This window comes from Podarcis melisellensis, assembly GCF_964234715.1.
Source record: "Podarcis melisellensis genome assembly, chromosome: 15".
NCBI classification, from domain to species: domain Eukaryota; kingdom Metazoa; phylum Chordata; class Lepidosauria; order Squamata; family Lacertidae; genus Podarcis; species Podarcis melisellensis.
The window spans coordinates 7,158,422-7,173,475 of record NC_138532.1 but is presented as its reverse complement, the minus strand read 5'-3'; the positions used below and the strand labels follow the sequence as shown (position 1 = coordinate 7,173,475).

General features: G+C 48.5%; 1 protein-coding gene across 1 annotated transcript in view; it reads right to left on the bottom strand.

Annotated features, from left to right (window-relative positions):
* The window catches only part of LOC309358081 (uncharacterized protein), a 46,684-nt gene that overhangs the window by 17,304 nt on the left and 14,326 nt on the right, over window positions 1-15,054 (bottom strand). The window contains exons 11-15 of the mRNA XM_081890823.1: window positions 6,931-7,148; window positions 5,824-6,012; window positions 4,109-4,293; window positions 1,166-1,358; window positions 398-552 (exon numbers count right to left, since the gene is read on the bottom strand). Coding sequence (XP_081746949.1) covers window positions 398-552; window positions 1,166-1,358; window positions 4,109-4,293; window positions 5,824-6,012; window positions 6,931-7,148 — 940 coding nt within the window. The remainder of the gene's footprint in view (window positions 1-397; window positions 553-1,165; window positions 1,359-4,108; window positions 4,294-5,823; window positions 6,013-6,930; window positions 7,149-15,054) is intronic.

Here is a 15,054-nt window from a genome sequence, read left to right as displayed (position 1 = left end):
AGAAACTCAACTGATCTAGACCTAATTTACAGTCACCGCAATGGCACCATATTTCCCCCCAGTGGGATTTATTGTTATTTTTGTCATTATTATTATTCATTTCATTTATATACGACTTTATATTTTAAATGAAATCTCAAAGTGGTTGACAACACATTTAAACATCCAATCAAACAATCCAGAATGAAACCAATTCAAGCAAATGTTATTGTGTTTATAATTAACATAAAAATGAGATTACAAATTTATTTTATATCCTGTGTAAATACTTTTAGCTGGCCAGCCCTTGCTGGGTGGGGGCCCCATTTGTTTTTCTTCCCTGGGGCCCAAATGACTCTTGGCAGCCCTGGGTGCCATTTCAGATACTTCCTGTGCTCAGACCAGAGAAACTGCTCACCAGATCTTGTGGGCTGCTCAGCGTGGCCAGGCTCCCACCGTGGAACCTCTGGCAGAACTTCAGGGCCTGGCTCCACTCAAGGGCCGCATCCAAGACGAGGAAGAGGCATTTTTCCTTCCTGGATCTCCAGGCCCTGGACTGGGGGCAGTACACATCTGCAAGAGGAAATGGCAAAGAGTATGATGTGCACAATGTTGGGGAAAAACAAATACATTTCCTTCTCACTGAATTTCCAGCTAATACAGTACATGTGTTACTTTAAACCATACAAGGCACTGTCTGTCTAACAATCTAGTCAACACTTGTTTGTAGCCTCGGTTAACTCTGCCCCTCAACCCTGAGCTATTTTGTTGTTATTCTGTCCTGAAAAATGTCTTTCTCTCTCTCATCTCCGCCCAACCTATAAATAGTTCTTGCATGAATAAAGCCTTTGAATTCCGGAAACTGTAAGTGATTATTCCAATCTAATTCACACAACCTGCAAAGTCTGCTAACAAATACATCAGACTTCCTTTTACACACACACCTGCTGGGCTCATCACAGCTTACCCCTCCCCATAGCAAAATGAAGCAGTCTAAACTGTTGGCTGTGTGAGATGAGCCCCAACGAAGTGCCAGGTGTTGTGTCAGTCATTCTGCCTCACCCAAGCCTCCTACCATGCAGGGTTGTGGTGAAGATAAAATGTGAAAGGGGAGGGAGGAGTCATGTCTGCTGCCCTGAGCTCCTTAGAGGAAGGGAGGGGCAAGTATACTTTTTAAAAAACGGACCCCGATCCAGCACAAAGTACAACGCCTGTGGGGTGCACTTCCCCAGGTAGAGCTTGGTGTGAATGACTCCTTGAAACACGCAGAACCCCAAGTGCAGATTCTGCAGCCGCTGGTCCGGTAAGAGGCGAAAGGAGCTCTTGGTGTCCGTGGAACAGTCTGAACTGCTCAACAAGGAGACTCCGTCTGGTGCCACCTGCACAGAGAACAGGGGAGAAGCCTGCATGAATCACAGAATTGGAAGGGACCCATTGGATCATCTAGTCCAACTCCCTGCAATGCAGGAATATGAACCTATATGGGGATCAAACCCATAATCTTGGTTTTATTAGCATCACACTTTTAATAACTGAGCTAACCGGACAGGAAGCAACACAATGGACAGAATAATTGTCACACACAGAAGGAATAAGGATATAGTTTGAGTGCTTCACCTACAGATTTGTAAATCATTTAATGTGTCAAGATGAATGGATGCCGTTAATATTGCAGTTGTTGTATAAGGGAGTGTTATTTTGAATGGAATGGAATTGAGATCAATAAGATTTTGGAACGCAGAAACAAAGTAAATCATCAAACCATCAATTCTAGCACATGGGAGGCCTCCGAAATGATATAATTTGGCATCTGAATGACTGGGGTTCATAATTGTATTATAACTTGGCATTGTTATAATGAGGCTACCATTGGATTATTGTAACTGAAAACTAATTATTGAAGGGGGAAAACCCACAAACAACTGAGCTCATCGGCAAGCTGGCACAAGAACTCACACAGAGATACCCCACAGGAATTAGAGCTCCTTTCTTTGTAATAATAATTTAGTAATAATTTTATCATTTTTACACCGCCCATCAGATTGGGTTGTCCAGCTACTCTGGGCAACTTCCAACAGAATATAAAAACACAGCAAAACAATCAAACATTTAAAAACTGCCTTGAGATGTCACCCCGAAACTACAGACTTAAATCTATTTAACTCTCATGACTCCTAAGCAAGTAGTTTTTCTGTGAAAGGGACAAGGAACACCTAAAATAAAATAGCAGCCCTCACACAAAAATGCCATTTCTAGAGCTGGGAAATGCAGGGCGGTGGATTCTGTTCCAAGCTGGTTTCAAACCGGCAGTGCTGGTGGCTGCATGTGTGCCATATCCCTGATGCTCATCTCCTTCCTTTAAATAATCTTGGGAACTGTAGCTCAGCCCTCACAAAGCTACAATTCCCAGCACCCTTTTGGAACGGGGGTGTTTTAAATGAAGTATGGTGGGTATACAGCTGGTGTGAGGGGAAGAGAGACTGCCTTCGCCACTGAGGCTACCTGCCACCAAGTCAAACGGTTGGTCAGCGAGTCTGCACTCAATGGGCTGTTGCATTTTTAAAACATTGTGTTCCATTTAAAACAACAACACTGACCTTTTATGTATATCTGTGTAGTGAGTCTTCACCTTTCTAAAAATAACATTGTGGGCTGATTAATATTCTACAGCCTTTTAAATGTGTTTTAAAGGCTGTTTTTGTTTTGTTTTGTTTCTGTTCAAACAATTTATTTGTGCTTTTATCCTGTTCTTTAATCTTTTGAACTGCCCTGAGATCTTCGGATGAAGCCGGGTATATCAATGTAATTAATTAATTGGTGGTTTTTTGAAATGCACGAGCAACACCCCAGGACTTAGCCAAGAGGCCCCCACCAGCATCAGGGTGAGGAATCTCCTGCTGCCCCGTCCGTCTCCTCAGGTTCATGCTGGAAAATAAGCAGAAGAGCCAGTGGGGTTTTTCCCCCAAAAGGTACATAGAATCATAGAATGTGGAGCTGGCAGGGACCACAAGGCTCATCAGTAGTGGTACCTTGGTTGTTGAACTTAATCCGTTCTGAAAGTCTGTTCAACTCCTGAAACCATTCGAAAACCAAGGCGCGGCTTCTGATTGGCTGCAGGAGCTTCCTTCCCCCAAGCGGAAGCTGCAGTTGACTTCCTTTAAAACGTTCACAAACCAGAACATTTACTTCCGGGTTTCAGTGGCGTAGCGTGGGGGGTGCGGGGGGGGGGCCGGCCGCACCGGGCGCAACATCTGGGGGTTAGGGGGCACAAATCCACGGGTTAGGGGGCGCAAATCCACGGGTTAGGGGGCGCAAATCCACGGGTTAGGGAGGCGCAAATTACTTGCCTTGCCCCGGGTGCTGACAACCCACGCTACGCCACTGCCGGGTTTGCAGCATTTGGGAGCCGATTTGTTCAACAAATAAGCCGTTCGAGAACCAAGGTACCACTGTATTCCAATGTTCTGTTTTGCAAGATTATTTGGCCCACCATGGGGCTCAAAACCATGACCCTGAACTATCCCAGAGCAGGTTGTTTTGAAGCACTATCAAGCTAGTACTCCCGGAGTCTTGCATTTCTTTCCCTAAAGCATTTGGGGTGTTGGTACCCCCTGCAAAGGACCCTGCCCCCTGCTTGTCTTCCTATTCATTTTTCTCAGGAGCAGAGGGGAAATAAATGTGTGTGTGTGCGAGAGAGAACCAATCAGCTCCTAAAAAGAAGCTTGTATAAATTTAAGCTGCTTTAAGGGGTGTGAATCAAAAGCAGTCTGGGTGACCCCTTATTGCCTACAACATATTGCTTTGTTGGAACGATTCAGTGATGTGAAAACAGAGACTCTTTGTGTGTTCTACTGTGACTTAAGAAAAATTTAGTAAGAACATAAATAAAAACTGGGAAAGGAGTTGCTGTGATCTAGCAACCACTTCAAATTAACCAATATCATAAAAAAAAGCTTTTACCCTGTAGATTTGAGAGACTGGAAAGAGATGACTGAGATTAAAAGCAGTCATAGAATGCAAACAAACAAACAAACAGGGTGGCTGATTCCTCCTGCACCCCTCACTCCACCACTATCAAAGAGTTTATCCCCTGACGTCATTCAGGAGAGGGAGTGCTAGTTCCATTTACCTGAAGGCAGGAAGAAGGGTCTGCAATGTTGCGGAGTCGACCATTTGGCTGCAGTGCCCAGAAAGCACATTTGAGGCGCTGGTCTAGCGCAAGCTCAGTATAGACCAGGGACTGCTCTGGATCGGTGCACAGGGCTGACTGTTTACCTCTGAGCCGAAGGAACCCAAACCACATGAAGGCGGTGCCTGTGGTGAATAACAGAATCACAGAATCATAGAGTTGGAAGACCGAGGGTCATCGAGCCCAACCCCCTGCAATGTAGGTATCTCAACTCAAGCATCCAACCTCTGCTTAAAAACATTCAAGAAAGTCTACCACCTTCAAATGAAGTCCATTCCACTGTTGAGCACCTCTTATGACAGAATGTTTAGTCGGAATCTCCTTTCTTGTAACTTGAAGCCATTGCTTTGAGCCCTACCCTCCGGAGCGGGGGAAAACAAAGCTTGCTCCACCTTCCATGTGACTGCCCTTGAGATATTTGAAGATAGCTTTCATATCTCCTCTCAATCCGGAGCCCATGTCACACAGGAGCTAAAAGCTGCTTCCCACAACCCGAGATGAAGGTCACATGGTAACATCACACTGTCCCCTTAGTAGCCCAAGCTGCTGCCTGCCCTCACCCACCCTTTGTTCCTGGGCTTCATCCAGTGTTTTAAATTCGCCAGGCGCCAAGCACGTTTTGTGACTGGCACAGGTCCAGTTGTGACCATGTGGCAATCTCTGGATGCCAGGTTGGCAACTACCTCTCCATCTGGCTGGCCCTTCTTTCTTAAGCAGGTAGGTAAAGGTAAAGATACCCTGACAGTTAGGTCCAGTCGTGGACGACTCTGGGGTTGTGCGCTCATCTCGCTCTATAGGCGAAGGGAGCTGGCGTTTGTCTGCAGACAGTTTTTCTGGGTCATGTGGCCAGCATGACTAAGCCACTTCTGGCAAAACCAGAGCAGCGCACAGAAACGCCATTTACCTTCCTGCTAGAGTGGTACCTATTTATCTACTTGAACTTTGATGTGCTTTCGAATTGCTAGGTGGGCAGAAGCTGGAACCAAACAACAGGAGCTCACCCTGTCGCAGGGTTTCGAACCGCCAACCTTCTGATCGGCAAGCCCTAGGCTCGGTGGTTTAGACCACAGCGCCACCCCCGTCCCAAGCAGGTAGGTAGAAGAGCTTATTTATTGCATTTATAGCCCACCTTTTCCTCCAAGGACTCCATGGTTCACTCCCTCCTCAGTCATTGCCTACAACAACCCTGTGAGGTAGGTTAAGAGGCTGCGACTGACTCCAAGGTTACTCAATGAGCTTCATGGCTGGCTGGCTGGGGATCTGAACCCTGTTCTCCCAAGGTCCTGTTTTGACACTCTAACCACTACAGCACACTGGCTTCCTAGATTTACTTCTGCTATGGAGCAGCTCTTTTAATTAAGTTGGTCGACAAGTATGGGGAAAGCTAAATGTCACTGAAAGGTTCTGAAATATTTCCCTAGGTGCTTGAATTTGCTTTATTCTGAATTGTTTGATGGGATGTTTTAATGTGTTGTCAACCGCTTTGAGATTTTTCCTTTAAAATATAAAGCGGTATAGAAATGATAACAACGAAAACAATATTCATGGGGGGGGGGGGAGTTGGTGCCTAGACATTCCATTGCGGCGACTGTAACTTAGGTTTAAGGTGCCATTTGGCGATTAGCTTATATATCTGGCTGCACCAGCCCACTTACCTGGGTCTTGGCTTGCAGTGCTGATTTGCACAGAGGAAGGCTTCTTTGCTACCAGTGTGCTCCAGGTCACCACGTTCCCAGGGAACTTCCACCGAGTCCTTGAGGCTGCCAGCTGCTTTATGGAAACCTCGGGCAAGGCTCGGTCCCACAGGTTGACTTCACTCAGGTCACCCACAAAGAGGCTGGTCCCTACAATGCAGCCCCAACATGCAGGGATGTGGTAAAGGTAAAGGTAAAGGTACCCCTGCCCGTACGGGCCAGTCTTGCCAGACTCTGGGGTTGTGCGCCCATCTCACTCAAGAGGCCAGGGGCCAGCGCTGTCCGGAGACACTTCCGGGTCACGTGGCCAGCGTGACATCGCTGCTCTGGCGAGCCAGAGCTGCACACGGAAATGCCGTTTACCTTCCCGCTGGTAAGCGGTCCCTATTTATCTACTTGCACCCGGAGGTGCTTTCGAACTGCTAGGTTGGCAGGCGCTGGGACTGAGCAGCGGGAGCGCACCCCGCAGCAGGGATTCGAACCGTCGACCTTTCGATCAGCAAGTCCTAGGCGCTGAGGCTTTAACCCACAGCGCCACCTGCGTCCCAGGGATGTGGTAAGAGCCCCTTATTGCCCAGAGATGAGGACCAGTGATGTGGGGGCATGGAGGTGAGAGATGGAGGGGCTACGGCTTTCCCCCAAGTCTTTGTTATGGGCCCACCCGTTGAGGGGGGATCTTTTGATCTACACTTCCCCAGTGGTGGCAGCGGCCTGCAGTTGGAAGATGCCATTCACCACTACCTTAACAACTTCGCCATCAGGCTGTGGGTTCAAGGTCAACCTGCTGCCGCTGCTGCCACGAGCTCCCGCAAGATGTGCCTGGTCAGCTATGCGCTGAAGTGGAGGCAGCCAGAGTTTGCCCTCTTCCTCCTCTCCCCCTCGGGGCTGGAGTTCCACATCAAGGGCTAAGCAGGAGGTCCCTCCACTTGCAATGATGGTTTTAAATGATGCTCTCTTCCCAGATTTTGGTCCTGGATGTGGTTTTGAGGTTTTATGACATTTTATATGGGGTTTCTATACTACAGCCACAGGGCAAGCCTACAGCCTCTGAGCAAAGGAGGGACTTACCTCTGCTGCCCACCTCCAGCTGTCCAATTATCAGCTTCCCCCCAAGGGAGAGCCCCTTCCTCAGGAAGCTGCTACTCTCAGCGAAGTGGGGCTCCCAGAGAAATCCATCCACGAAGACCTTGAAGGACGGGTAGCCAGGAGCGCTGGAAACCGAGACGGCCACATGGTGCCAGGATCCATCCAGAAGGGAGCCCTGGGTGCCGCTGAACATCACTGACCTGCAACGAGAAACCGGGAAGAAGTGATAGAACCACAGAAGTGGAATGGACAGCAAGGGTCAGCTAGACCAACCCTCTGCAGTGCAGGAATATTTTGCCCATTATGGGGCTCAAACCCACAACCCTAAGATTAAGAGTCTCATGCTCTAACAACTGAGCTATCTGGGTTCTCCTTTTAATAATAATAATAATAATGATAATAATGATAATAATGATAATAATAATGTTTGTTTTTTTATTTTCAATGCAGAATCATAACAAAAATTACAAACATTGAATCCAAAATAATACTATACAAACAAAAAAACCCAGAACATACAAAAAAAAACAGAAAAGAAAAGGGGGGGGAAAAACAATGGAAACAAAACTAAACAAAACAAAACAAAACGAAAAAGCACACATCTACAGAAAAAAACCATATCATTACGTACATAAACACAAATTGACTTCCTTCCTTTGTTCTAAGACCTCAAAAAATTTACTCTTACTGTATTGTTGTGTCTAATTAGATTACTTCCACCTTTGTACTTTTTTTTACACCATTTTTCTTTTTCTTTAACCCTGTAAAGCATCATTCATTACATACCAATATACTTACTCCAGAGCAATGTTTTTTCATATACTCTTTAGCACAACCCCATTCTTTTAATAATTTCTGGTCCAATTGTCCCCTTATGTAAGCTGTGAGTCTTGCCAGATTTATGTATTCACAAAATGTAATTTGCCAATCTTTCACTGATGGAATTTTTCTGCCTTTCCAGTTTTTAGCTATAAGCATCCTGGCAGCTGTTGTTGCATAAAGGAATACTTTCCTTTGATTTTCGGGGATATCATTTGTAATTAAACCTAAAAGGAATGCCTCCGGTTTTTTACTGAAAGATATTTTAAACATCATTTTGAGTTCTTCATAGATTTCATTCCAGAATTGTTTAATAGGTCGGCATTCCCACATGTGAAACATTGTTCCTATTTCTTTTTTACATCTCCAACAGGTATTCGATTTTAGTTTGTAAATTTTAGCCAATTTTACCGGAGTTAAGTACCATTGGTACACCATTTTCATAAAATTTTCTCTTATTGTATAACATGCCATGAATTTAATATCATATTTCCATAATTTCTCCCATAAATAAATTTCTCCCAGAAGTCCGTTCTTAAACCAAAGCATTCTTAAACCAAGGTGTGCTTTCCCATAACAGCAGGGGACTCAATTTACAAATAATAATAATTTTTATTTATACCCCGCCCTCCCCAGCCAAGGCCGGGCTCAGAGCAGCTTACAAGCAATAATAAAAACAAGTTGAATGATTACAACGTAAAAACAAAATTAAAATACAGCATTAAAATACTGAAACATTAAAATATTAAAATGTAGCCTCATTGCAGGAGGAGAAGGAAAAGAAAAAAGAAAGAGAGGGAGGGAATCAGATTGGCTCCAAGCCAAAGGCCAGGCGGAACAACTCAGTCTTACAGGCCCTGCGGAAAGAAATCAGATCCTGCAGGGCCCTGGTCTCATGAGGCAAGCGTTCCACCAGACCAGAGCCAGAGTTGAAAAGGCCCTGGCTCTGGTTGAAGGCAATCTAACTTCCTTAGGGCCCGGGACCACTAGGGTGTTGCTACTTATGGACCTTGAGGCTCTCCGTGGGGCATACTGGGAGAGGCGGTCCCGTAGTGTGATGGGACGATGAGCTGCTTGTGCGTAAAATGCAAGTCCCTCAGAGTTTGATCAGGCTTTCAAACCTCTGCCTGTGACGGAGCCCCTCCAGCATGGCTGCGTCAATCACTAGTAGAATCCGAAAGTGGCTGCTTTCGGAAACGTTTCCAACATAAAAGCTCCTTAACGGAAACACGTCGTCTGGCCTCTCGGCGTGACAGTTTCCGTCGAGGTGTGGGTGTCCCTATAGGAGGTCCTGAGACCTCCCCACTGGTTTCGCTTGAAGCGTCTCTGAGCCATCCCTCCGACTCACTTTCCCTTGGAGTTCTTGCTCGCCCTCTACTGGTTCCCTCTTCCGCTGCTACTGCTCTCTCACCCTCAGTGAGCCTTTGCGCCTCCGGCGCTTTAGATGTCAGTTCCCTGACATCCACCTCCCCTCCAGGGCCCCCTTCACCCCCTCCCGTCTCCTCTCCTACTGGCGGTGAGGAGGTAAAACCCTTGAAAGAACCTCCCTCATCTTCCGACGTCGCGAACACTTCCTTCCACTTGTTGCTGTTCCTACTCTCTAGGTACTCTTCGTCATCAGAGTCCACTCCCTCTTCCAACTCCGACTCCGCGAACCCTTCCATTTCCTCTTCCTCATCGGTGGTGCCGAAATACTCCCTCCTAAACCTTGCTATCGGCTGAGGTTTCCTCGGGAACCTTTGATGGAACGTTTCTGTTAAAACCTCGTCATTGACTTCCTGCGCACTTACCCAGGTGTTTTCTGACTCCGGTTCCCCTTCCCACGCCACTAAATACTCCACCTGATTTCCCTTCCACCTGGAATCGAGGATTTCCGCTACATGGTTGCGGCGTTCCCTCTCTTCCAAGGCTGGTCCCCTGACGTGCTCCCCTTCACCTCCTCCCCTGTATGGTGACAGTAACGACCTGTGGAACACTGGGTGCAATTTCATGTGATTGGGTAATCGGAGTTTGAAAGCTACCGGGTTGACCTGCTGAATCACCTCAAAGGGTCCCAATCTTCTGGGCCTCAGTTTCTTACAACCCCCTTTGAACGGCAACCCTTGGGTTGACAACCACACTTGATCCCCCACCCTTATGGTTTCACCTTCCCTTCTGTTCTTGTCTGCCTGCTTCTTATATTGTGCCTTAGCCCTTTCTAAGTTGAGCTGGAGCTGCTGATGGATGGCTTCCATCTCTTCTACAAAATGTTCAGCCGCTGGGACGCTCCATCTCTCCCCTCCTTCCCCTGGAAATGCCCTGGGGTGACACCCGTAATTAGCCAAAAAGGGACTCATCCCTGTGGACACATTCTCCGCATTATTGTAGGCAAATTCTGCCAACGCCAACTTTTCGACCCAATCGTTCTCTCTGTCATTGACATAACACCTAAGATATTGTTGAAGAATGCCATTTGCCCTTTCCGCCTGCCCGTTGGTTTCAGGGTGCCGGGCAGTTGAAAAATTGACTTCCACGTGTAACAAGCTCATGAGCTTCCTCCAGAACCTGGAAGTAAATTGTTTGCCTCGATCTGAGATCACCCTCGAGGGAGCCCCGTGCAACCTAAAGATATGTTCCACAAACAACTTCGCCGTTTCTTCCGCTGTGACTGCATGTGAGCATGCTACAAAGTGGCACATCTTAGTTAACAGGTCTACTACTACCATGATGGCTGTTTTCCCCTTGGACCTTGGCAGATCCGTCATAAAATCTATTGATATCGCTTCCCAAGGCCGTTCTGGTGTGGGTAAAGGTTCTAATAACCCTGCCGGCGCCCTTCTTTCCCCTTTGGCTCGCTGACATTGGTCACACCCTCTTACATACTCCCTTACATCTTCCCTCACCTTAGGCCACCAAAATTCCCTGGTAACCAACCACATGGTCTTGTGTTGCCCAAAATGTCCCGCCGTGGGGCTATCATGCAACTGCTTGAGTACTCTCCCCCTCAATTCACCTTCGGGTATATACAGTGCCCCTTTGTAATACAATGCCCCATTTCTTTCCTCAAAACCTCCGGGGCTCTCGCCCTCCCCCCTGAGACCTCTGAGCTTATCCTGGGCATATTCATCATTTTCCGTTTCCTCCACCAGTTCTCGTTGCCCCACCATCGCCGCCCCACACACCCAGCGGTCCTCCGGGATGACATGTCTCTCTTCGATCACCCCCTCCCCTTCCCAATATTCTGGTTTGCGTGAGAGCGCGTCCGCCCTGACGTTTTCTGGGCCTGGCACATAACAAATCTCAAAGTTAAATTTGGAGAATTCCTGTGCCCATCTCACTTGTCGTTGGTTGAGCACTCGAGCTGTTCTCCAATACTCTAAATTTTTGTGGTCGGTGCACACTTGCACCTTGTGTTGTGCCCCAATTAATAAATGTCTCCACCTCCGGAATGCTTCGTGAATGGCAAGTAGTTCCCTGTCATACACCGTGTAATTCCTCTCGGACTTATTCAGCTTCCGCGAGAAGAAGGCACACGGTCTCCACTCCGACGCACTCCTCCCCGGTTGAAGAAGGACCGCCCCTACCGCCCGGTCGGATGCATCTGTTTCCACTCTCATGGGTTTTCGTAAATCCACATGCAGAAGTTGTTCTTCCGAGGCGAAAGCCCTTTTCAGTTCTTCAAAGGCTCGATCCGCCTCTGCCGTCCAAACAAATTTCTTCTTGCTGCTGAGACAGTCGGTGATGGGCGCCGTCAAGTGGGCAAAGTTCTTGATGAACTTCCGATAAAAGTTCCCAAATCCCAAGAATCTTTGCACGTCCTTCTTGGTCTTCGGTGTCTTCCATTCCAGTACCGCTTGGACCTTGCCTGGATCCATGGCCAATCCCTTGTCTGACAAGCGGTACCCCAGGAATTCCACCTCCTTGGTATGAAACTGGCACTTCTCCAGTTTCACCCACAGCTGGTTGGCTTGCAGCCTGCCCAACACTTCTCGAACGTCCCTCACATGCTGTTCCTCATTTTCCGAATACACCAACACGTCGTCTAAAAAGGCCACACAATTCTTGTAGAGCAAAGGTCCCAGAACGTGGTTTATAAAAGCTTGAAAACACGCGGAGCCCCCTTGTAGACCGAAGGGCATAACGAGGTATTCAAAGGCTCCCAACGGGGTAAACATGGTGGTCTTCCATTCATCTCCCTTCCTTATGCGTATCAGATTGTACGCCCCCCGCAGGTCCAGTTTTGTAAAAATCTTTCCCTTCCTTACTCTGGTCAAAATGTCATCAATTCGGGGCATAGGGAAAGCCAGGGGCTCCGACACTGCATTGAGGGCCCTGAAGTCACACACCAGTCTCGGTTTGTCTGTGTTCTTTTTGTCCACAAAGAACACTGGGCTGCCCCCCACCGCTCGGGACTCTCTGATGAAACCTCGCTTCAAGTTTTTGTCAATGAACTCCCTCAGCTCCTGCATCTCCCTGTCTGACATGGCGTACAGCTTGCCTACTGGGAGTTGGGCCCCTGGGAGTAGGTTGATTTGACAGTCAAAGGGTCTATGCGGTGGCAGTTTGTCTGCTTCCCTTTCGCTGAATACGTTGCTCAGATCTGCGTATTGCGGGGGCACCTTCCCTTTGTCCATCACTTCCATCCCCGCTAGGGTGACTCTGTCTCCTCCCGAAACCTTCCCCTCCTTGCAGTGTTCTAGGCAATGCGCTGACCCAAAGGAGACCACCCTCTGATGCCAGCCCACTAGCGGATCGTGTAGCGCCAGCCAGCTCATCCCCAAAATGATGGGCGCTCCTCCCAGGATGGCCACATTAAACGCTATCTGTTCGGTGTGCCTTGCCACTCTCATTATCATCGGGACAGTCTGTTGGCTAACTTCTCCCCCCAACAGCTCTCTGCCGTCAATCGTAGTCACCTGCAAGGGGTTACTTAAAGGGATAGTCTGTATCTGGTGCTCAGCTGCAAACTCCTTACTCATGAAATTACAGGAGCTGCCTGAATCCAAAAGCGCCTTGACCTTTAGTGGGTGTCCGTTTGGCAGTTCTAGTAACACCTCTATCACTAAAGCGGGTCTGGGGGGTTCTGGCATGGGCACTTTCATTGCTCTTTGGCCTGGCTGCTGTGCCCCAACGGTGGCAGCCAGGCGTTGGCTTTTACTTGCTCCTTGCCTTCCTCTTCCTTTCCCCCAACAGCTCCTGCCATCCCTTGCCATTCCTTTCTTTGTGGGCAAACTCTGGCAAAGTGCCCTGGCTGTTGGCAGAGATAACATCTCTTGGCGCTCTTTCCCTCCTTTTTCCGCCCTTCACTGGGATTTGAAACTGCGCGCGCCCGCGCTGTTCCAACTTCCATCGGCTCTGCCGGCGGGAAAGATGGCTCTGGAATGTCTGGAATGCGGAACTCCCTCCAACGGTCTCCTTTCCCTTCCCGCTTTTCCATAGCCCTCGCCTCCTGGCGCGCTCCTATGGCCAGCGCAGATTTGGTTAACTGGTCCATAGACTCCGCCCTGGGGCCCCGGGAAAGCTCATCTTTGACGGTTGAAGAAAGCCCCTCTTCGAAAAGCATTTGGATGGGCTCCGCCGATAGGTCCCACCCCAATTTGTGAATCAACATGGTAAATTCAGTCCAGTACTCACGGACAGATCTGCTTCCTTGCTGGCAAGCCATTAACTGCCTTCGCACCACCCCCTGCTCAATATCGCTGGAAAACATCAGGTCCATGGCACGAAAAAACTTCCTCGTGTCCTTTAAGATCTCATTATTCGCTGCCATCAGGGGTCTAACCCAATCTTTCGCCCCGGATTCGAGATGGCCAATCACATACGCCACTCGCGATTCCTCATCGGGGAAGTCATCAAACTGCAAGTTTAGAGCGTATTGCATCTCTGTTCTAAAGGCATGATAGTTCCTGGGATCCCCCCCGAATTTCTGCACCAATCCTGGCACCTTTCTGGCGAGCGGGGTGGTTTTCTCCTTTCCCTTTTCTGCATCCTGAGCCCTCCTCTCCTCAAGCCTCGCCGTTTGCAGCGCCAACTGGATCTCCAACGCCCTGTACCTTTCTTCCAGGCTTGGACCTCCTCCAGCTGCTCCTGCTTCCCCGGTTCCGGCTGGATTGCTCATGATGCTTCTCCCTGCACAAGCTGGCTTTCGGAGACTTTCGGATTGCTGTGATGGGACGATGAGCTGCTTGTGCGTAAAATGCAAGTCCCTCAGAGTTTGATCAGGCTTTCAAACCTCTGCCTGTGACGGAGCCCCTCCAGCATGGCTGCGTCAATCACTAGTAGAATCCGAAAGTGGCTGCTTTCGGAAACGTTTCCAACATAAAAGCTCCTTAACGGAAACACGTCGTCTGGCCTCTCGGCGTGACAGTTTCCGTCGAGGTGTGGGTGTCCCTATAGGAGGTCCTGAGACCTCCCCACTGGTTTCGCTTGAAGCGTCTCTGAGCCATCCCTCCGACTCACTTTCCCTTGGAGTTCTTGCTCGCCCTCTACTGGTTCCCTCTTCCGCTGCTACTGCTCTCTCACCCTCAGTGAGCCTTTGCGCCTCCGGCGCTTTAGATGTCAGTTCCCTGACACGTAGGTACGAGGGTCCTAGGCTGTGAAGGGCTTTAAAGGTCAAAACCAGCACCTTAAATCTGACCCTGTACTCCACTGGGAGCCAGTGCCGCTGGAAAAGCACTGGGTGAATATGCTCCCATGGCAGAGACCCCGTGAGGAGCCTCGCTGCAGCATTCTGTACCCGCTGGAGTTTCTGGGACAGCTTCAAGGGCAGCCCCACGTAGAGCGAATTACAGTAGTCAAGCCTGGAGATGACCGTCGCATGGATCACCGTGGATCACTTTTACCTTTCCATGCTCAGGCTGGGATGTGTGCAGATAAATCAGCAAATGCATTTCAAAGAATACATTTCATGCCAGCTTCCTGGCTTGTTCAGATCACATCATTTATAGTCACGAGGTCAAAAATTATAATTTTGGAATTGCTGTAAATTGCTTGGTAGGTGGCTCATTCATGAAACTCTCCTTAACTGAGGCCACATCCACATCAAGCACATTTAAAGCACACGACTCCCTCCCACACCCAAAGAATACAGGGAAAACGTGTTCTCCTTCATGGAGAGCACGTGTTGTGGTGGGGGCCGCCAGGACACTCCAAAGTTGGGGGCGGGCTAACTGATCGTTGGCTACTGATGCGATTGGGGCTTCCCTTGTTGTTGGGAAGAAGTTAATGTTGCCATTTATTGATTGACAGCCAGAAATACTAAAACTCCTTGCACGAGGCTAGGGCTTCCTCTTTTCACCTGTGCATTGG